At 35.9% G+C, this 24,831-nt stretch overlaps 1 protein-coding gene across 1 annotated transcript in view; it reads left to right on the top strand.

Annotated features, from left to right (window-relative positions):
- The window catches only part of MACROD2 (mono-ADP ribosylhydrolase 2), a 1,896,077-nt gene that overhangs the window by 1,113,705 nt on the left and 757,541 nt on the right, over positions 1-24,831 (top strand). Inside the window, exon 6 of the mRNA XM_055345329.1 lies at positions 10,827-10,948. Within this exon, the coding sequence (XP_055201304.1) occupies positions 10,827-10,948 (122 nt within the window). The remainder of the gene's footprint in view (positions 1-10,826; positions 10,949-24,831) is intronic.

Consider the following 24,831-nt stretch of genomic DNA (forward strand, 5'->3'; position numbering starts at 1 on the left):
CTTTTCTAAATACAAGTGTTCCTTTAGAAAATTAGGTGTAGAATCTGGTGTGGATGTATGTATCATGAGAGTGGAACCAAAATGACAGTACAGGTGTAAATGTTGTACAGAAAACTTATAGTCTAGGGGATACCTGGGTAGCTCAGTGGTTTAGTGCCTGCCTTCGGCCCAAGATGTGATCCTGGAGTCCCGGAATCAAATCCTACATCAGGCTCCCTGCATGGAGTCTGCTTCTCCCTCTGCCTGTGTCGCTGCCTGTTTCTCTGTGTGTGTGTGTCTCTCATAAATAAATAAATAAAATCTTAAAAGAAAAAAAAAACTATAGTCTAGAGCTAATGACTGCACTGGTCTCTAAGAGAAACTAAGATTGGTTTATTTTCATGGAGAGGTAGGTTCATTATACCTAGATGTCACTTTTTGAAGAAACGCAAATGGTGATTCCATTAATTTTTGAGATATGTAGAGAATCTGTCATTTTCCATTTTGTCATTTAAGAGCCAAAACCAATCTCTAGAACAAAGTAAATTTACTCTAAAATGAGCTATATGCAGATGAGGAAAATGACACGTTTTAAAAATGCATTTATTTAATTACCTTCTGCAAAAAAAGGCAAAGGAGTCACCACACTTTCTTTCTCCCTATTGAAAATCTTTGGAAAGAAACTCACAGCTCTTGTTGGAGTATGATGGGTTTAGTCTTTTTAAAAATCTTCTATTGCACATTTATTAGGAAATTTTTGATAAAGCTATGTTGATTTTTTCTGTGAAGAAATAGATTCTCAGTTCCATAAAAATGTATGTTGAATGACATGAACCAGTATAACTACATTCCATCTTTTGCCCAGTCTAGACTGGCCATTCTACTTCATTGTTTTCTCTAATCCAGTATATCATCTCTGATTAGATTGATTATATCAGGCTAACTTTTGTTTAATCACCCACAAATTCACTAATTATCCATTAACCAACTGTTCCCATAGAGTTCTTGGCTTTGTAGGAAAGATTCACACATAGATTTGTCATGTTCCCTGCAGTGGAAGCAGGGAGTCTCTACATGAAGACAGGAAACACAAAATTACAGCACCACAGAATTAGAAAGAATCTTGGAGCACATGTAATCGTACTTGATTGCCTCCAAAGGGAGGAAATGCTCTGCCTCCTCAGGCAAAATGTCGCATTATTTAGAGAACTCTGACTGATGGAATCTTACTAGTTGTATGTACAGAAATGTTGATGTTAAAAGTCATATAAATAGTCAAACGTAAGTGATATTGGAGACAAGAGGAGAAATGAGTTTCAAAATTAGTTCATGTAGTAGTGCTCATAGATCATGTCTTCAATGAAGATAAACTCTCTTTAGGTTTTATAGAATGGAAAGTATTGTGAAAGACAAAGATGAGGGGGTCCTCTTGACACCAGGAAAGTTCTGGAATCAAGAAAGCACAAAACCTCTTTTGTGCAAGTGAATGGGGTGGTTGTACTATGTACCTGGTATACAGTGGATTCTCAATGAATATTTATTGAATAACGAACAAAATTAATGACTGAGTGAATGATCTTAGTAGTCTTTCTTGTTCAGACTTGTGTTGATAAGGGAGCAATAAAGGAAAGCTAGTAACAGGCCAGCACATGCAACCACAGCATCAGCTTTTGTGTCTTGACAATGACCCCCCCTGCACACTTTAGTCCTAGCCTAGATTCTCCATTTGTAGAATTGCCGTTACAGTGGGAGGGGCGGGAAAGCGGGTGGGGATGACTAACATTCACTTATTTTTACCCATTAAGTAGGATTCTTAAATCCTTCTTTCCCATTGCATCTTAATAAAGTGCTGGTTTTGCATCTCTCTAAAAATGCTGCAAATTTCTGCCCATCCCTTGAACTGGAACAAAGATCTTATTATCTTCCTTGAAAAAGTCATATTGTCTATCTGGACCTCTACCTCCTCTCACCCCTGCAAGTGAGCATTAGAAATGCCATGCATTTGACTCACTTCCTTCTCAGATGTGTTCTCTTTTGGTTCATTCTAAAATGATGTGAAATGTTGGAATTTTGCAGATAATTCAGCTTCCCACAGTCTTTCTGAGACCCCTCTCTGTTAGAAATAACACTATTGTAATGCAGATGCCCCCAATACCCTGTGGAATCCCAAAGATTCTATAAATGGCTGACCACAGTATACCCCTTTTACAAAAATTTCAATCTGTGTTATTGAAAAATGGACCCTTATATATAAGGGATCCATTTGAAACAGGAGACAGCCTCATCAGCAAGATCAACCTTAAATAGATTTTTGTCGGAAGAGGGAGAATTAATAAACTATTAAAGATAAGATTTGCCTCTTCCTTCTCTCTCTCTCTCTCTCTCTCTCTCTTTAATATAGAGGGTAACATCTTAGTAGAAATTGCTCAAATAATATTTTATAATTTAAACCTCATAATTTAAGCTTAACACCTTACAATTTTAAAGTCAATGAAGCATGAAACATATTATCAGCACATGATGTCCAAAACGTGGCAACATCATTACATTTTCATGTAAAAAATGGGATCAAACTTCGACTTGAGCTGGGTGCATTCATTTGACTGTGCATTTATCAGCTGCAAAATACAAAAGCTGTTCAGCTACTATGTATGTAATCTCAGACATAGACATCTTATTTAGGGAATCATAGCTCCAAGGAGGCTAAGAGAGGTCAACTAAAACTGTAACTAAAAACAGTGAAAACAAATTGTTAACTCACAGACCCCCAAGGAAAATGGGCAAGGAAATGACACTGTACGTGGTAGTTTGTCCCAAACTCATGTAAAGAGCTGGGTGACTGTCGTGTTTCTGGGCATTGAAAGAAATCCATCATGCAGCTGAAGAAGTGGGGGAGAGAATAATCCAAACTTAGAAACCTGCAAGGCAATGGTTGAAGTACATTCTAACTGATGTCTGCTACAGATTGAAAAGGAACATCTTATAGACAATTGTTTTTTGAAATATAACAAAAACAAGTTTTGAAAATGTGTATATGGAAACAATGACCTATATGGAGAGAAAAGGCAGCATTTACTTCATAATGCTGTCAGGTGCTAATTCAATTTCCTGTTTACTGAACTTCAAGTGTGCTGTTTCAGGTCATAGATTGGTAGTGCTTATCATATAAATTGGCCAATAAGATTTACAAATAGTACCTTTAGTGCCTGGATATGTGGTTTTATCTTTAGAAAAGAAAATCAATTTAACTCTGCGCATTGGTTTTCTCCTTAAAATTCATGCAATTTGAATATGATTGACAGGGTACTGTATCATTATGCAGTCTGTTAGATGGACCGATTATGCTTATGAATACAGGAGTGGAGTCAATGAAAGCAACATGTAATTGATTCTACACTGGTCTGACTGTTCATTAACAGTTTGGATGTAGCACAGTTGCTTCTCAAATGGAAAACGATGAGAGCAACCTATATGTGTTCTCTCATTTGTTTTAAAATTCATTATGCTAATACTTTTTCACAGAATGTTTTGCTGATTTTTTTCCCTTTCTTTCTTTCTCCTCCCCCTCCCTCCCCCAGGGATAAGTCTGATTGAATCTTTGTAAATAATTCTACTGCTTTCAAATCTTATTTGGCATTCCAATCACACATTTTTCAATTTACACTTCTGGAGATGAAAACATGCTCTCCCCCACACCCCCTTCAAAGAAAACCTATCCTACTTCCCTTTTCTATATAGTTCAGACTAATTTCCCAGGATAAAATGAGGTGGGGGGACGCAAGGTGGTGGTTATAGCTTCAAAACAAAAGAGGTGATTTATAGACTGATTGATTTCTGGAATAGATGAGCAAAAACAGCTTTCATTTGTCTTGCCACACTTTAGTCTGATAAAGCACAAAAGGACCTGCCATCTCATTTTCCATACCTCTTCAAGGGCTTGCATTTGAAATGTTGATTAAATGTACAAATTGCATTGCTGTTTTGTCTCGGTTTTCCTCACTCGTATAAGAAAGGACCTCAAATATTTGAAGGTCGTCTTTCCTTTCTTGAATGAGAAGCTGGGCATTTCAGGGAAATAACATTGCCTTTATTGCTCACAGGTAGATATGATGCTGATTCTATAACAGCCGTCCCTACCTTTCCTTTACCCACAGCTTCCTGCCAGCTTTGAGTATAGAAGAAGCAACAAAACCAGTGCTGGGCTAGGCAGAGCTACAATTACACTGTAATCTCCAAATTAGATTGTATTTACAATTAATAAATATATTAATTCAATCTTTCTCGAGCTCTGATTTTTATTAAATCAGTCATTGACTTATTCAGATAATAGGTCTGAGAAAACACTGGAAATAGATTTTTTTATTTTCATGAAAACATCTAAGATTTATTCTCTTAGCTACTTTCAAGTATGCAATATAGTATTATAAACTACAATCACCATGCTGTACATGACATCCCCAGGACTTATCTATTTTGTAATTGGAAGCTTGTACCTTTGACCTCCTTCATCCAATTCTGTGACCTCACCCCCCCAACCTCTACCTCTGGCAACCAATATGTTCTTTGTATTTTGGGTTTGTTATTATTGTTTTTGTTGTTTTAGATTCCACATAAAAATGAAATGTGGAAGTCTTTGCTTTCCTTGTCTGACCTATTTCATTTAGCATAAGGCTGTCAAGATCCATCCATATTTTTGAAAATGGCAGGATTTTTCTTTTTATGGTTAAATAACATTCCACTGTGCATATATATACAACATTTTCTTTATCCATTTATATATTGGTGGACACTGACATTGTTTCCATGTTGCGGTTATTATCAAGAATGCTGCAGTGAACGTGGGGGTGCAGATATCTTTTTCAGTTCATGTTTTCATTCCTTTCATATAAATACTCAGTAGTAGAATTGCTGGATCATATGGTAGTTCTAGTTTTAATTTTTTGAGGTATCTCTACACTGTTTTCTGTAATGACTACATGGAACAAGATTTAATTATATTGTCTTTTTCTGTGGTTTCTAATATAACCACCACAGGTCTTTAATTAAAAATATGCTAACCAAAATAAAGCCCAAGTGTCTGAGACGTCCTGAGATGTGGCCATTTAAAAATATGTTCATAAATTCTTTACTACTCTTACCATCAAGAGATGGGGCCTATGTGTCTCCACTTGAAAAGTGTGGGATTTTGTATGGTTGCAACCAATACAGATAGTGGTAGTGATACTGTGTGACTCCTAAGGTTGGGTTACAAGAGTGACGTAGCTTCTGCCTCTGGTATACTTGATTTGGAGCCTTGAGCTGTCATGTGAGCAATCTTACTACTCTGAGGCCACCATGTTGCAAGGAAACCCAAACTAGTCCATATGGAGAGCACCCGAGACTTCATGAGGAGGGCAAGATGCCCATCCAGCTTTTAGTTGCTATATAGCCCCCACTGTTCCACTGCCAGCCATGGGCTGACTGCAACCATGTGAGAGACCTTTCACCAGACCCCCTAGCTGAGGCCTTTCAGAATTTCTCACCCAGAGAAACCATAAGAAATGACATTGCTGTCTTAAATTGTTACTATCTTAAGCCACTATGTTTTGAGTATTTTTATCTCTTTTTGTTGTGTTTGTTTTGTTTTTAAGCATAGCAATAGCAAACCAAAATCTGCATATGGACAAACTATGAAATTAAAGTGATGGGATTCATGATAAACATGTCAAATTTTGTATATATAGATGTATGCCATTTCCTTCATTAAGTAGTCACCTTAAGAAAAATTTATTCAAAATTACATTGCCATTGTGATATTGTACCTCCCCACATTGATGTGTGACTTTGGACATTTTGTTCTGCCTCTCTGGTGCCCTTGAACAGGGGGAAATAGGTTAAATTTTCTATATTGTCCTTTTTGTTTCTAAAAATTCTTAACTATTATTAAAAATTATTTGGTTACTGAGATATCTAAGATGTATATCCCGGTACTACATTTCTACTAAAGAATTTCTAGGGTTCAATTTGCATATTAAAATTGTAGTGAAACTTTAAAGATAGATATTAAACATATAGGAGAAAAAATACCCTTTTGTCCACCATTTAAACTACTTTTATCTGAAAATAATTATTTACTTTTTTTTTAAAACATTTTATTTATTTATTCACGAGAGACACAGAGAAAGCCAGAGACATAGGCAGAAGGAGAAGCAGGCTCCCCGGAGGGAGCCTGATGTGGGCTTGATCCCAGAACTCTGGGATCACACTCCAAGCAGAAGACAGATGCTCAACCACTAAGCCACCTAGGTGTCCATGAAAATAATGACTTTCTATAAAGAGATTATTGAGAATAGAAAAATAAGGAAAGATATATCTAGTGGAGTCATTCTGTTAAATCCCTTAGGATTGTATCTTTTTCAAGAATATTTTCATATTTGCAGTGATGTAAGATCATCTTTATAAAGCACAATAACAATACTTGTATATGGTAGGGATATGGTAGGGATCCAGGAACAAGGTTTAGCACACCACATACCCTTTGTTTTAATGCTTTATTTAATTGTTGAGTAGGTAATATATTCATATAATTTGAACACACACAAAAAAAATATAACAGTGAAAAGTCTCCTTCTCATATATGCCTCCATCTTTGCAGCTTCCATCACAACCCTGGTAGAGAATCACTGTTATTAATTGCTTGTTACTGCTTCCAGAGATGTTTTGTGCAGGTATTCACTAAAAGAAACCTGTATTCTTTCCTGTGGGATATTTTTACTCTAATGGTAGCATACTAATTATACCTCTTTACATTTTTTTTTACTTAGTAATATATCTCAGATATCTTTCCATATCCACATGTAAACACCTTCATTACTCTTTTTACAGAAACACAATATTTCGTTGTATAAATGTACAATTATTTTACTAGTCACTATTGATGCACATTTAGGTTGTTTCCAATCTTTGCCTATCATATACAGTGTTATAATGAATGACCTGTATAAATGCCATTTTGCATATGAGTAAGCATATTATCTAAGATACATGCCTAGAAATAGAACCATTGGATCAAAAGGAGTCTCCATTTATAATTTCGATAGGTACTTAAAACACTGTCTTTGGGGATCGACCAATTTGGGCTTTATTTGTACAAGCATGTTTGAGAAATGTGAACCATGACTGGTGTTCATTTATCTAGACAAGAATGAATTAGACTACTTAGAATCTATAGATCAATTCTTCATAGGCAAACAGAAGAGGAATTGTATTTGAGAGCAGCAAAGAATCTAGAGGCCATCTTATTCAAATCCTTCTTTTAGCCTGGAAAGAGAAACTCGAAGAGGACAGTGTCTTGTCCAAGATCACATAACTGATTAGTGACAGATCCAGAACTTCTGACTTATAATCAGACCTCAAGACTTAAAATGTGGTATTTTTTCCACATCAGAGCAGAGATGATGACTGTCATTTCTGCCTGTGTGTATATGATGTCTTGGATGTTGCCTCTCTTGCTGCTGGTTATTGAGCCTCTGTATGCACCAGAAATCGAATTAAACACTTCTGTTTACATTATCTTCTTTATGCCAAGGGATAGACAAATTCATGTGCAAGTGAAAGCATTATCTACGGATTGGTGCATATATCTCACATATACATGTCCACTATCAAGATGCTATTGTGTTCAATAAAATGTAAATTAGTGCAAAGCATCGTTGATGTTATAACAGCTGTTTGTCTTGAACTTGTACTCAATTAATAGATTTTGAAACTACTATTGTGAAAGGGTAGTCTATAATATTTTTTATATTAAAAAAGTGTCCTTAATACTCATAAAACTTGCAAGCCACTTGTTTAAGTTCTCTTGTAACTGCCCAGGCATCATTTTATACTCCATCTGTCTCTGATACAAAGGTAAATGTTAATGATGCCACACATCACAGAATAAACCACAGAGATCATCTAAGCAGTCAATTTGTTTTATGGATAAGGAAACCAAGGCAGGAGCCAGTGAAAGGATGGCTTCTTCTGAGGCACTTAGCAAGTAGGGCTGGAGCTGGAATTGGAAAGTACACCTCCTGAGTTTTGTAACAGGAATAGAAGAACTTGGCAGTGTGGAAGAATCACTTCTGAGTGCTATGAACAATTAAAATAGTGAAGGAAATTTACTTTTGGGCCTCACATTGATTCACCTTCAGCTTTGTGGATCTGAGAGGTCATTGTGTTGGTCGATAATAACACTTGATCTTGGATGTTGTAAGTTTAATATAGAGCATAAAATACAGAGATCAATATTTTGATGTTGAGGAGAAGGCTCATTGATTGGCTGTTTGTCCTCAGACCTTTAAATTAAATGGAGAACTGAAGAAACGTAATAATTTTTCACAAATTCCACCTAAGTCATGTGAACAACGATGTCCACAGGGAAAAGCAAAGAAAAAGGATTCTTCAAATGTCACTATCTTCTTCTTTTATGGACTCTCTTTTTCCCTTTCCCATTAATGCTCTGAATCCCTGTTTTTACTTGGCTCAAATAGACACATCTTTATGACCCCAGATAAGAGGCACTTCCTCTTGACCTTCATCCATAATATAAGGAATCCAAGGTCATAAACTGTTGCACCTTTATATATTAAGTATTTGATATACAGAGGCAGTTGGGGAGGAGGGGAAAAAGCAAGGCAAAACTCATGGACTTGTCCTTCAACAATGGCAGTGAGGGTGCCAGAGTTGTCCTAGCACAACATTTCTCAAAGGTAAATTTGTGGAAATTTAGTCCCTTGAAGTACTCTATAAAACATAGTTTTCAGATTGCCTGGGTGGCTCAGTGGTTGAGCATTTGCCTTCAGCTCAGGGTGTGATCTTGGGCCCAGGGATTAAGTCCCACATTGGGCTCCCCACAAGGAGCCTGCTTCACTCTGTGCCTATGTCTCTGCCTCTCTCTGTGTATCTCTCATGAATAAATAAATACAATCTTTCAAAAATAAAACAGATCAAAACATACTTTCCAATAGTCAGATGTATTCCATTCTGTATCCCTGCTTGTTGAGATTCATAATCCATTGTTGCATATTAAATATCCTGAAAGTCCTGAACTAAGGTAGGTGTTGTGATTTAATTTCATCCAGTGACTCTCAAATATAATTGACCTTTAAACCCACATCTTACTCTACCCACTTTTGGGAAATGCTGTCCTGTAGAATCCTGTGATGTTACTCTATAGCTTCTCTCCCTTTGGATTCATTGGGGGATTTAGAATATCACAACTGGACACAAACAGGTAGTCACAAAGGGGAAAATGAAGTTAAGCTAGTATAACCTTCCATCTTCATTCATGAGGTATTTGCTTCAAAACAGAAGCTAATATGAAATATTCACATAAAAACTCACTACAGCTGGTACAGAACTTGTATTGCTTAAATACATAGAGCTCTTATTTGTTACTCTTATTATAAAAAAATGGTATCGCTGTGTGCTGGGTTTTTGTTTTTATTTTACTAAATAAAACTAATCTCCCTTTTCTTCTCCTATGTTATTGAGGTTCTCACTTTAAAGCCAGGTTTGCCTGTGCAAGAGCATCTGCATGAACTCACTGGTGACATTTCTGCCTATTTTGATCACAAGATATCATCTTTAATATCATCTGGCAAGTGTTTAAATACTGTTTCAGAGCTAAAAGTTGAAATCAACATTTTGGGTATTTTCTCGAACATCAAATAATACACTCAATAGTTAGCAGGCAAACAAAGGTTTTACCCTTCGTGACTTCTTTTCTGCTACTTAAATTTCCTATGCAAGTTAAGACTGTTTCATAGTCTCACTTTTGTGATATGTTCTTATCTTGTCATTGTTGTTGAAATGAAGTGGTACTATTTAGCCAAAGCAAATAATTTCACTTCATTATAATATTCCAATAATATTAGACCATATTTGTCTTTCTGATCAAAGGTGATTAGTTTTTGTTACATCAATGAGATGGGCAAATAATGCAGATTAACAGATAAGACTGGAAAGCAGACGTTCTAAGGCATTCAAGTAATTTGGATTATAATGTAGTTCTTTCTTATGATCCTTATTGACTTTAAAACTAAAACAGTGCTATTGCATTATGTTTCTAAATGCAAAAGTTTATGTGTGTGTCCGTATTAACAAAATATAACAATGACTGGTTTTATGTGCAAAAGAAAATCTGTGTTTTAAATATAGAGGCCGAAAGTATAGATTGCTTTTTGAAAGTTTTAATATAGTAAAAAATAGAAAGTAATTATTAGGGGCTATTATCCTTAGCATATGTCATATATATGAGGATTGGTAGATTCCACTTTAAAATTGGTAGAGATGTTTTAAAGTTATTCCTTTTAAGTTTATTGCTGATTGTTATAAATTATCTTGGCACATTTTCAGAAATTTGTCCTTTTTTATTGTGTACAATGGCTGAAACTATTGCCTTATTTATAAGTAAAGTGATGTGAAGTGATGTGATGGGTTTTTTTTTCCCATGTCAATTGAGAACGCTCATTTTCCAGGCAATTATTTCTCAGTTTATTTCCCACCAAGGATTTGTCTTTTGCCAGGGTGCCAATTATTCACATTTTGTATTATAATCTGTCTCACTTGGATCTGACCAATGATGAAATAACTTACTGGTAGGGGATGCCCTTTCACAATTATCACCTTCCTGGGCAACTGCCTGCTTTATGAGGCTGTGCTATATAAAATCTTTTACCAGGGAGGCATTTGCAACATCAGTAATTCTTAGCTTGCTTGTCTCTGGGCTCCAACACAAATACCTACAGTAAATAAAGCACCAATTACGCGAAAAGTGAAAAATACGTTGCTTATGCTATTTCTTCTTCTTTTTGCATGTGCAGATGTCATCCATACTGTAGGACCAATAGCCAGAGGCCATATTAATGGTTCCCACAAGGAAGACCTCGCAAATTGCTATAAATCATCTCTGAAGCTGATGAAAGAAAATAACATCCGATCAGTTGTAAGTACTTTTCTGTTTCTTATTTCTTATTCTTCCAGCCTCTGTATTTGGGAAAATGATCTTATTCAAAATAAGGGTAGGAAATCATTTCTAAAATTTGGAAAACTAAGGTTAAGATTCTCAGTAAGTGATGTGCTACTGGTTATCATGACTCCATTCTTTTGTATACCCTAAATATTTGCTTAATTGTTTGTGATGTTTTGGGATTTAAAACTTTAGACTCATACAAATGGAGCCATCCTGTCTACTTTCTGCCATCCATAGTACCATTAGATTTGAAGAAAGTGTGCATGTGTTCATTTTAACTGAAAAGTTGCTGTCTTTTCAGTCTATTTGGTTCTTCTTAAACTAGTAGTCTGTGGCTGGGTATGCCACATCCCTTCTAAGTTTTATCAATTTAGACAGAGTTCAAAAAATGTGGATCTAATCTATTTCCTTACCAGTAGGCTGGGATGAAAGGAAGTCTTTGAGCTGGATTTGGAAGTATTTATTCACCTGCTTTTCCTTTGCAACATATCCTATGTTTATTACATCTCAATTACACCAGGAAAATAAAAGTATGAGAAAAATGAGAGTGTAAATACCCAATAGTAAGTTAATTTGGACAGAATCCCTGGGATCTTTTCACATGGATTATAACCTTGGTGAAATTGTGGGGAAGGAAAATACTTAAACCCTTGACTTCTTAGCAGGCTGAATGGATCAGCATTGCTTAGGAGGTCACAGAAGTGAAGGTTTTATTATTTGCATGAAGGAGCACTGAGAGTCAGACACATTTTGATAACCCTGCATAGTTGCTGGACTTTTCATGCATGATTATAACTTTGAAGTGCCTTTTTCAAGATAGATTGGTGAGTTTCTTCAAAATAACAAAACTTTTTTTTTGCAAGCTAATTATACAATCTTTTAAATCTCTGCATAATTATTAACAGAGCAGAATATTTTATCTTACTCTTTGATTTTTAAAATTTTGTTCTTTAAAAATGAATCAATAAGTAAGACCCTTCTGTCTTAGAAGAGAAAGCTGAAATTCAAAAAGAATGGAGCAAAGCAAACTGCTAAACCAGTGGGCTGATTTTGTTTTTTACTGCAAAATAAGGAAAATCAAAACAGGTGTGCACATTTAGGAAATAATTAAAATTTTGTCAATATGGCCTATTGATTAAAAAGGCAAGGGGCTGAAGTGCTTGGAAAAATGGATATGTATAGAAGTTTCTAGCTTGGGAAATATAGACCTTGAGACCTGAAGAGAATTAACTAATGAATTCACTGGCATCTCTAATGACTTCTTTTCTAAAGTCAATAGAAAGTAAGAAGATGCTAGCCCACTAGAAACAGTCTAAAAACAGCACCCATTCTTTTAATAGGAAAAAGAAATATCTCTAAAGATAATGATCTTAAAACAATCATATCTTTATTACACTACTTGCCACCGTTAGGTAAGGAGTGGGGGAATTATGGACTAAGTTTAATTGACTTTTATCAGATGACCCGCAGATGGACAAAAACAATGCTCTAATCACCCTGGGATTGGAATTAGGTCTATCTATTTTAGATGATTATTTTGAGGGGTTAATTACATCTTACTTGGTGCTAAGTTAGCAGGTGGTGCTAAACTAAAGTCACTTCAATATTAAAAAATAAAAATGGAGATGGAAAATATTTACAAAACGTGAAGCAAAATGTCCAGATAATCACCACATACATACAGCATGGTGGAATGGAGTTTCTATCAAATGTCTTGTCTTTTATTCACACACAAAAAAATCTATTTGCCTGCCTGCCTTCCTTCCTACCTTCTTTCCTTCCTTTCCACTCTTTTTTCTTTTTCTTTTTCTTTTTAAGATTTTATTTATTTATTTATGAGAGACACAGAGAGAGAGAGAGAGGCAAAGACACAGGCAGAGGGAGAAGCAGGCTCCATACAGGGAGCCCGATATGGGACTCGATCCCGGGACTCCAGGATCACACCCTGGGCAGAAAGTGGGTGCTAAACGCTGAGCCATCCAGGGAGCCCCCTCTCTTTTTTCTTAAAGAAGGAAATGAGCTTTCTATCTTATATGGAATATCATGTTCTTGACCAGTGTCAAAAAAAAATATAATGCTAAAAAAATTATATTACTGATGTCATCAATTTCTCATTATGTAGGGAAAATGGAAAATTCTTAGAAATTGATTACAATTAGATATATGTTTTAATGTATAGGCTTGTACTATATAGACTTATTATAATAGATGAAGAGATATGTTTGATATGAAAAGCCTGGCTATTAGGATGGAAAATAAACAACTTGAGCTCATTTATATACATGTCACAGAAAATTTCTCATAAACCCTTTTATCAGAGCTGCTTAGTGTTTGGTTTACCAGTTGTCACTGTGTGACCATGGACAAGCCATGCCAATATTTTGTGGCCTCAGTTTCCACATACAAAGAATCAGTAAACTATTAGTATAGTCTCAGATCTGTCTAACTCAAGAGGCTGTTATGGGGCTCAGTCAAGATAATGGATTTAAGATAACTGGGATAATGTGATTCTCTATAAAAATATTTGGCAATATTATTTCAAGCATAAGTTATTTTCACATTTTATGATATGGCAAATTTAGGAGATTGAGATCGCTCTTGCTTTGACATCTATTCTGAAAACCAGACTTCTAGACATTTATCATGTCATCTCTTGATGTTGTTAAACCAGAAAGAAATTATTATCAAGAACTCAGTTAGTACATTTGTAATGACAAAACTCATTTATTTTCCTTCTCCGGTGTAAGGGAAAATGTGTTCTTCCTGCTTGTCCATTTATTCCCTGTGAATTTCCTTTGCTATTTACACAAAACACTTCACTTCTGGTCACTGGATATGTGGAGGTTTCTCTCCATACCTAGCAATTCTCTGGGACACCAGCTGGGTATCCTAAAATCCTAACATGATTTTGACACTATAGTGTCAGATACCCTAGGTTAAGTGCTCAGTCCCACAAGGTTACCTATCCTCCAACCCCCCTCCACACACACTTAAACCCTTTAGATGTCAGTAGTAAGCTTGGATTATAACCAATGTTTCTGAATCTACCAGCTATAGATCTATGGCCCAGTGACCTTAGTGTTCAATTAATTTGCTAGAGAGACTCACAGAACTCAAGGATACACTTGCATTTACCAGTTTATTAAAGGATATGATAAAGGATATAGAAGACAATCCAGATAAAGAGGTATATAGGGCAGGGTCTGGGGTGGGAGAGCCAACCACAGGAGCTTCTGTCCCTGTGGAGCTGTGGGGGGGTAAGGGGAGCTTTACCCTTCCAGTGTGGTTGTCTTTGCCAACTCGGAAGCTCTCTGAACCCTGCACTTTTAGAATTTTATGGAGATTTCCTCTCATAGACATGATCAATCATTAACTCCAATTTCTAGCCCTTCTCTGGGGGATAAGGGGCAAGGCTGAAAATTTCAAGCTTCTAATCATTGCTTGGCCTTTCCAGTGAACACCCCCCCCCCATAGGAGCTATCCAGGAGCCCACCAAGAGCTGCCTCATTAAAGCAAAAGATACCCCTAGTGCTCTTATCATTCAGAAATTTGCAAGGGTTTTAGGAACCCTATATAAGGGAAGGAGTCAAAGACAAGTATTTTATTAGAATAAGAAATCCTCCTAGGGTTCTTATTACTCAGGACATTTCAAAAGTTTTAGGAGCTCTGTGTCAAGAACTGGGGTCTGAGACCAATACATATTTTCTGTTATCTCATAATATTATATTTATTTAGTCAATTAAAATAAATGCATAGAATCTTAAGAGGAAAAAAAAAAAAAAGGACGCCGGGGTGGCTCAGTGGTTAAGAGTCTGCATTTGGCTTGGGGCCTAATCCCGGTATCCTGGGATCGAGTCCTGCATTGGGCTTCCTGCATGGAGCCTGCTTCTCCATCTGCCTGTGTCTCTGCCTCTCTCTCTCTCTCTGTGTCTCTCATGAATAAATGGATAGAATTTTTTAAAAAAACCACTATTATTAATATTGTTTATAACTATTAATATTATCTTATTTATAATAATTAATAATATGATTGTTGGTATTACCAACTCATATTTGTATTGACAATACAGAGCACACCATAGACTTTTACTGCTCAGTAGATGCATTGAATTGAATTATACTAATTTTGTCACCACACTTAACTGTCTTAAATTTATAGTCTAATCTCTAACTTTTCACAAATAGTCTTATATCATTATGGTTTCTCCAACTATGTGTCATTTTACAGCAAAACTACAAAAATGAGTAAGGATTAACTAGTTAAGGTGGGGTAGTAGATATGTAGCAATATGGTAAATATGTAAGCAATATGATAAATGTTGTAATGGTCTGGACCAGCAATAAGGCTGTGCTACAACACAAACAACCTCAAAATCTCAGTGGCCTGCATTCAGAGACCCTGGCTTAAAACATTCCATCCATCATCTCATAGTTGTGCTCTTTTGAACTGACAACCCGTTGAGCTGCTACAGAACAGAGACCTTGCAAACTAATGCATGAACTTTTTACTGTCTCAGTTTAGAAGTGACACACACCATTTCTGCTCCCATTTCATTGGCCAGAACTATTTGCATAGCCCTGCCTACCTGCAGATGGCCCAGGGAAATGTCCATGAATAATTGAAATATTTGCTAGGTACCACTTTTCTACTTTTGGTTTAACTAAACCAAAAGCTTAGGGATCACAGCACAGAGGTCAGAGATTTCTGCTTTATTCTTATCTCTCCAAAGGAATTCATTTTTTTTTTCTAAAGGAACTCTTTAAAATTTTATTAGAGGTAAAACAAATAGTGTGATCATTTATTTATTCAAAAAATATTAATAAGATTTATCATGTACTAAGACTTTTTTTTTTTATGGAAAGGGAGGGCCAGAAAGAGAGAAAGAGAGAGAATCTTAAGCAAGCTCCATGCCCAGTGAGGAACCTGACACAGGGCTCAATCTCACGACCCTGAGATCATACCTGAGCTGAAATCAAGTCAGTTGCTTAACCTACTGAGCCACCCAGGCATCCCCTACCAAGACATTTTTAAGCATCTCCTAAGCCCTGGAAGATATAATAGTTGTCTTCAAATATATCATTTGTTTCCATCTCCTGCCTGTCCAGACAAATAAATAGACAAGATCATCATATCCATTGTATGATTTGAGAGCATTCTCTGATTCTCATCACAGATGTCTGAAATTCCATAATTAATGACTAATTTATGATGGTCAGGCATTGTCCTTTCTCTGCAATTTCCCTTTAAAATGCAAATACTCTTGAGATCTGTAGAAAATTAATTTCCTAATACCCTAACATGAAGAAATTTATCAAATTACTTTTCACTTTGGCAGAATAAATTAGTAGAGGATAATAAAATTGCTTAGCACCTCAGCCTGAGGGAGGAGGGAAATTAGAAGGGGATCTGGATGAAGTTTGGGAGAAATAAAAACCACAGTGGGATACACAGTTTACTTACCTCCCATTTTGCTAAGAAAAGATACCTTTTAAATAGAGAAGAAAAATTTATAGTTATACATAACTACCTAGAAATAAGGTAGTTATTTGGTTTTTGGATGTATTGTAGACAAAATTTTTCACTATCAAAAAAAATAATACTCCTTTATTAATTTAAGATACAACATTCCCTTACATTTCTCTCCTCTGTCCATTCTTTTTGGTGGTGCCTTTTCAGTATATATCTACATGTTTACTTTAGGTTGTAAAAGGATAAAAGTAATCAATAAATTTAGTGGTTCATTTTACAGCGACACATCTCTTCTATGAATTATTAATTAGCACAGCATTATTAATACTGACGAATGTTTAAATTTATGATTTCAATCATGATTCATCTTCCTGTCTTATCGTAAAGAGTTTCAAATGAAAAATCTGACCAATCTTTCCTAGACCTAGAGCTTGTTTGTGCATGTACCTTATTTCTTCCAACCTACTTCAAATATAATTCACTTATTTTCGTCCAATCATGAATTCCCCTGCGGCAAAATTCAAATATATGCAGATTTACTTGTGTATACATTCTCTGAAATCTTGAGAGTGTTGATTCCAGATAGGCAAAAAATGTAGGCACCATGGAGGGGATAATTAGGAAAAGAATGAACTAGAAATAGGAACAGGGAAAAAATTGAAAGAAAAGTCAAAGAGGGCACAGATTTTCTCAGGAAAATCTTGGGAAAGAGAAAGTGGGTGTCGAAGAATGTACCCAGGTCTTGGAGACACAGTATTCTAATATGTGTGGCTTGAGAAATGAAGTCAGGCTGGTGAAATCAAACAACTGTATTATTTTGATTTCTGGGGCAGTGCTTTATCCTAAGAAAATGAAACAGGTATTGTGTGACTGGAAGAGGACTTCACATATACAGAATATTCATTTGAATGTATATTAACCTAAAACATACAAATGAAAGAGGTGAGTGTAGGGATGAAGACAGTGAGGAAAAGATTCCTATTGCACAGGGACTGTTATTAATAACACTGATGTAAGAGACACTATAAAAGCATAAATATTATCTTATACTATCATTTCTATCTTTATGTACTATCATACTATCATTTGTTGTTTTTAAGTAAGCATGGAAATATTTTATAAGGATCTTTGTGAGTTTTTCTTGCTCTCTATTTCTTTCTTGCAATATGATCTTAAATTTCCTCAATGGCAAATTCATCAGCTTCACTTTTAGAAACCTAATCCAAGCCATTCAAAAAAGGATCACAATGATTTCTGCCTTCAGCATCAGTTAAAAGGCATAGATTCATATCGGTCAAAGATACTGGGTATTCAGGAAAACCCCTTTTAACTGACAAAACATAGTTTACCCAGTTTGGTGTTCTTTGAGGAAGAACATGTAATAAGAAAATAGTGTTGATATAAAAATAATCATAATCTGAATAAAAACCAGATTTTATTTAGGTTAAAAATGATTTTCCCAAGAAGTGTAACTACTAATTGATATATGAATTTGATAGTTTTATGTGATTATGGACAACTAAAATTAAGTGTTTTCATAGTGTATACCACTGTGATTTCTACTTGAGTGTCATGCTAGATGATGTATTGAGTGGGAAAAAAATGTAAATCTTTGCTTGTAGAAAGCACCCAATATCAATAGAGATCCCTCAAAACCAGATGGTTTTCCCTCCATGAGTCATAGGTTTTGAGAAGTAATGACTTCCAATGGAAAAGACAATGGACCTACAATTTCAGTGCTTCCACTAAGCATTCCAGCAATAAGCAAATTTGGAATTCTGTATTTAATTGTTTCACTGCAGTGTAGGTTTTCTTTTTAAAGCATAGTCAAGTTAAAACTTATTTTCTTATACAAGTTCCCTTCTGAGAGGGTTGCCATGACAATGAGTTCTCAGCCTGAAATTTTTAAATGCTGGTTTTATTTCATTATCTGAGTTTCCATTACAGGCCACATCAATCAATGCAGTCCCTTCTTCAAGAAGACTTCTACAGCATTAAAAAGATGACCTTTTAATTTGTTACCTCTGCTCCCCTGCCTAACATGGTACCATCATTTCCTAGCCAGCCCTTCATCTCAAAGCACCCTCTTCTGCAGAGCCATGGCGTGATCTTCTTTCCTCTTCTCTTTTTAAGCAACATCTAGTCTTGGTTCTCAGCTATCTCATTTATAAAGGATAATGCTAAGTCTTTGTGTCTTTCCTACCCGAGGTTCTAACAGCTGTGTAACTAATGATACTATTAATAAATAACAAGAACAAAAGCATTTTTTCATTTGTACTTCGCTTTACAGTTTACAACAGTGTGTTCCTATACATCATCTCATTTGTTATTCAAATTGTCCAGCTAGCTCCCTGTGTTTCTTTGATTTAGCCAAAGAGGGGAGAAAAAGGCTAAATCAGGACTTTTCTTTCCTCTTTCTTCTCTATGCTTGCCTTTTATAAGATATTCTAATTGGGTATAGGGGTACAAAATCTCAACTAATACTCTCATCAGGTATTATTACTGGCAATAACAAGCGACCAAAGGTGGACAGCAAAGATGAGAAGGAAGGAGAGCATGGAATGATGATAAATTCACAAACCATGCCTGGAAAACTTGTAGTCATACACCTGAACTCAATCCATGCCTTCTGGTCAGAGACATGCTTAAATTAGATCATTTAGTCAGGAAACATAGTAATAAGAACAGCTAATATTTTTGAACCATCAGTTTGTGCCAGGCATTGTGTTTTACTCATTTAGTCTCTGAACAATCTGAGCTGGAGTGTTGTTTCTCCCACTTTACAGATGAGGAAAATGAGCCAGTAGGACCATAAGTAAATTGCTTAAGGTCTTACCTCTAACAAAAAGTAGAGGTGGGATTTAAATTCGGAAATTTTAAATTCAGTGCCTTTTTCCCTTTCCTCTGCTATTTTATGTCTTTTATTTGTATGTATGAATGTATTTATTATTATTGAAACTCAAGGCACTCCAAAGTACTACCTTGTAAGGAGCTTTTAGTGAGGGTGATTTGAAACAATCAAAATGATTGTGGGGTGACTCAGGGGTGCTACTGGTATTTTGTGGGCAGGACTAGAGATGCTACAACATGTGGGCTGACTAGGGATACACTAAGAATCTGTTCCTTATCCTGCATGATGTTTTATGCATTGTTTTGCTCAATAGTCATATAAATAAGACCTATTTATAAACAACAGGGTACATTAAAAACAGACCTTTTGCTTTCAACATATTAGTGAACCACCATGAAAATTAAGGGAAGTTAGTACTTAGTGTGCTTAGCATTTTGCCAAGAGTGCCTGAGGAAATCATGCCATTGGTGGCCGCACCACTTATGGTAGTTGGCAACATGGTGCACTTGTGTGAGTCTGCATTTGCAGATGTCCCCTTCATTAGTATTTCCATGTAAGAAAACAACTATCTGACTACTTCCTTTCTTGCTGTTTAATTCACTGTGTGTGACACTAGGCAATATGTAGTCATGCCTGAATATATACATGTTGAAAACAGAACTTGACTTTGTCACTTTCCTTTTATATCTCTTTCATATTACCCCTGGGGCATTATATTGATTTTAAAAAATTGATGTAGCATCTTGATTTGGGTTCCCCTGAAAGAGACCCTGAAACAAGGGTTTGTGTACAAGTACTTTATTTAGGAGGTTAGGACAGAGAGTACTGGCAGAGGAATGGGGAAGTGAGAGATGGAAGGGAAGGCAGCCAAGAGTCAGGTTATAAGCAAGTTACCACTGTGGGCAGCAGCTCACTCCTGCCATGGAGTGCTGAACAAGTCCCCTCTAGGGAATGGGGGAAGCTGGGCCATTTATCTTTCACTTCCACCTGTGGCTATTTGAGGACTGCTCCTAGAGGATTAACTCCCCAGCCTTTCTTGCCTGTGCAGGCTGAGAGAATACCCTGAGGTAGAATCCCATAAAGGGATTTGCTGGAGAATGTTGTGGGTGGGCAGGTACTGGAACTCTGAGTTCTGGGAGGATGTGGGTGGGCCACTGGCACCTTCTGCTTAATGTATGTAGGTAAGTAGTACTATTTATAGATGTCATTTCAGCATACTCAAGAGGGCTTTTCAAAATATTTATTATAAAAAAGGGAATATTGGCTCTGACTGAATGAGAACGCTTAGGTTAAGTTAAACTGATTTTCCAGTAGGGCAATATGCTAAACACACATTGTCCAGAGATTTTTATTCTTGAACTCAGGCATCCAAATCCTCTGCTTCTGTAAGTATAGTGTGATATAGAGGTTTTACAAGCATGGTAATTAATGTGACTAGTGTTGTAACCTATGGAATGAACAGACTTATTGAAAGTGAAATTAATTCTTAGGTAGTAAAGAAATAGTATCACAATATTGTGTCACCTTGGTTGAATTTTTTTCTCAACATCTCACAACACTAAGTTTTGATTCATCATGCAAACAGCAGAAAAGTTGGCTGCCTAAGATCAGATGTATGTAAAATCGTTCATCAGTTAGAAGATATGATACATATTGAGGGTAAACAATTTGATTAGATAGCTATATTTGAATTTTTTTTCCCAATATAAGGATTTTTCCAAATCACGTCTTTTGGGGGAATACATTATCTTCCATTTTCTTTAAAAATCTTACGGGGGTGCCTGGGTCGCTCAGTTGGTCATGCATCTCACTCTTGATTTAGTCTCAGGTCATGATCTCAGTGTCCAGGTCATAAAATGGAGTTCCTCCTTGGGCTCTGCACTCAGCAGGGAGTCTGCTTGTCCCTCTCCCTCCTCCTCTGCTCCTCTCTCTGTTCATGCATGCATCTCTTCATGCATGCATTCTCTCTCCTTCTCTCTCTCTTTCTTAAATAAATTAAGAGGTTTTTTGTTTTGTTTTGTTTGTTTGTTTTTTTAAAGTTAGAATATGCCTATGATCAGTTCTTTCTGTAAGGGACTCTGAACCTTTTTGCTTCATCTTTTATAGTCTGAAAAATTATTTTTAGTCACTTGTGCATTCTGCAGATGTAAATCTACTAGCAAAGACCAAGGAAAGTATATTTAGAATGAAAATATAAAACATTTCAATTTACCCAGATTTGTTCACTTAATTATTTTCTTTTTATCAGACTAGGGAACATTCCCAGGAAAATCATTACTGGTTTCTACAACAGTGTCTTCCAGAGGAGATACTAGCCCAGCACACTGTCAAAGAAAGTATATTACGGTGAAATTTGTATAGAAACTGTAAACAGATTTGCAATGCAAACGTTCATCTTGAGTGTTTTATTTTTCCCTGACCTGAGCAGCAGTTATTAGATCACTGTATCATGAGGAAAATAGTCAATTCGAAACATAGACCATAGAGTCCTGAGCCTGCCATTAGATTTGAACAACTGGGTAATTTTGGCATATATCTAGGGGGTTAATAGTCTAGAGCAAAGGCAGCAGCTTTAAACTGTGTATTTTTTCTTGCAAATGTTCAGATATGTTTTTCAGAAGAGCAATTTCAATGTATAGAATCAAAGCTATTCTTAAGCTGTTAAACTGAGAGACTAAAAGAGCAAAACAAATAAAACCAATACCACTTTTAAAATAAAAATAAACCTGTCAGTATCAAGAAAGCATTCTAGACTTGTTTATGTACTATTCAGTAGAAATATAAAGAGGATTTTTTTTTCATGGAAAATGTGTTACAGATTGAGTCAAAGACACACCCTAGCTATCTTTGTTTTGAATACTTACACACTTCTGAAAAGTGTAGAAGATGAAGTGTTTGCTTAGTAGGTGTCTCATGGAAAGACTATAGTGTTCTAGTTATAACCATGGCTTAAGTATAGCAGTATATTAACCACCTAGATCTTTGTCCCTGTGAGTTGAATAACTTTAGGGCAATCTTTCTATCTCTTCTGAACCCATTGTTTGGGAAATGTCCTTGCTGCAACTCAAATGCTTAAAAATAACAGAAAAATACATAGAAATAAAAATATAACAGACAATGATAAATAATGTTAGTAGGTTCATCCTAACATTTTCATGAAGCTAAAATGTGACAATATTCATAATAAGGTTCTTTAGTGGTAAATTGTCCAACAAAAATGTATTGAGCAACCATTATGGTCTAGTCACTGTTCCAAGTACTTGGAATATATTGATGCTTGTGGAGCTTGCATTCTACTGGAGTAATTTTTATCAGAACTAGTAGTAAGATTAGTACTATTGTTATTAAATGGTTTGACAACATTTCTAGATGCTGTGGATTTTATTATTTTTACATCCCTGGGAAATTATCTCACCATTATCGTATTTTTTTACCTTATTTCTTTGATTCTTGAATTTTAGAAAAGCTAAGAAAGTAATAGAGCAGAGTATAGCTTCAGCAAATGGCAGTTCTATGAAATGGCAATAACATAACTCTTGGGTAATATGCATCCATAAAGATGGATGATTATGTGAGTAGTCCTGTAAGGACAACAAGGAATCACAGAAGCAATTTTTAAAATTATTTAAAAATTTTTCAAGTGCTCCTAATGCTATTTTTTAAAAGATTTTATTTATTTATTTGACAGAGAGACAGAGCACAAGTGGGAACAGAAGGAGGGGGAGAAGCAGGGTCCCCACCGAACAGCAGAGAGCCCAACTTGGGGCTGGATCCCAGAACCCTGAGATCATAACCTGAGTAAAAAGTAGATGGGCAACCAAATGAGCCACCCAGGTGCTCCAAGTGCTCCTAATTTTAGAAACAAAGTCTCATAGATAGAGCCCTCAGATATTCTGAATATGGTAAATATAATTCAAAATGTAAAAAAAAAAATGCTGAACAGTGAAAAAAAATGCAGGAAATCTCAATAATATCTGATTTGCCCCCAAGGATAAGTGTTTTGTCTTTTTATTTTATTTTATTATTTTTTTTAAATTTATGATAGGCACACAGTGAGAGAGAGAGAGGCAGAGACACAGGCAGAGGGAGAAGCAGGCTCCATGCACCGGGAGCCCGACGTGGGATTTGATCCCGGGTCTCCAGGATCGCGCCCTGGGCCAAAGGCAGGCGTCAAACCGCTGCGCCACCCAGGGATCCCTGTTTTGTCTTTTTAAATTGAAATATCAAGAAGCAAATGATTTCACACAAATACACTAATAAGCAAATATACAGGTTGGTTTTTGTTTTTGTTTTTGTTTTTCCCCATACATGCTTCTCTGTCCATTGGCTGATCCAGGACTAATTGGTGCAGACTGGGAAAAATGATAAAGAATGCACTGTACTTTCAGAAAAGGCCTCTCACATCTTATAGAAATTACAACGGCTTGTACATCAGTTGCAATGTTTAAAAATGAGTGTGAATCTACATACCTCACAGTCGAAAGTACAAGAGCCTCACAGAGTGCTGCAAAATACATGCAAAAATGTGAACAAAATTTGAATTTAACTTTCTCTTGCAACAGGCAGGGGGGATGGCTCTATATTGAGTTTGCATAAGCTAAGATCTCTTGTTTATGCCTTTCAGGGAAGACTAACTGCTCTGTCAACTCTTTCAGCTTCCAGTTTTACAAAATATTGCTTATCTGATTAACTACAATTGCCAGTACTCTAATCATGTGTATTCATGAGTATTTGTGGGTCGAGGTCAAGGGGGAAGGAAGGCTAGCTCTCCTCCAATGTTACACAGTATTATTCTCGGAGCAAGTGTTATCTTGTCTGTTTTATACTGGTTAATGTCTATTGTTTATATCATTCATAATTTAAACATTAGAAAAAAAAGATGTACATATTTTAAGATGATCTTACTCTGCTCATTTAATAGGAACACAATAACAGAATCTGGTGGCTTAATATGCAAGGGATGTGTTTTATACCTGGAAAGCCAGGATACCAAGGAGGTTTTTCAATTGCCTCATTTGGATCTTGAGGTATAGAAGGCTCTGAGGCATGGAGGGCTTGTTGGTTAATCCTCACTGATCTGCAGACTAGTCTGACTTATATGGCTGAATAGGCAGACACTTCCTTCCCTTCTCCCCACTTCATGTGTATCACTCCAAATGTTATGGTTTTGGACAAAAGCATAACATTCCTAGAGAAAGTAGTTCCAGGAATTCCAACAAATTTTCTCTGCTAAAAAGTCTAAATAAACTCTCAGGATTTGATTATACCTTTGTTATTAAGAATTTTAACTAACAACAAGAAAAAAGAATTTTAACTAACTCAGTCCTAGTATAACATGTTTTTTAAATTATGGGTTTTTGAAACTTGTCTTTCTTTTAAACAATGGTAAAGGCAAACTCTGTAAACATTACTTTCTCAGCATTACCTAAAATCTAATATATCTGGTGATAGACACAAATTAAGCATGTACTTGCCAATATTTCCAATTAGCCTACTGGTTTACCTGCACATATTTGAATACTGTAAGCCATTACT

The sequence above is a fragment of the Nyctereutes procyonoides genome, unplaced genomic scaffold (assembly GCF_905146905.1).
Source record: "Nyctereutes procyonoides isolate TBG_1078 unplaced genomic scaffold, NYPRO_anot_genome, whole genome shotgun sequence".
Lineage (NCBI taxonomy): Eukaryota > Metazoa > Chordata > Mammalia > Carnivora > Canidae > Nyctereutes > Nyctereutes procyonoides.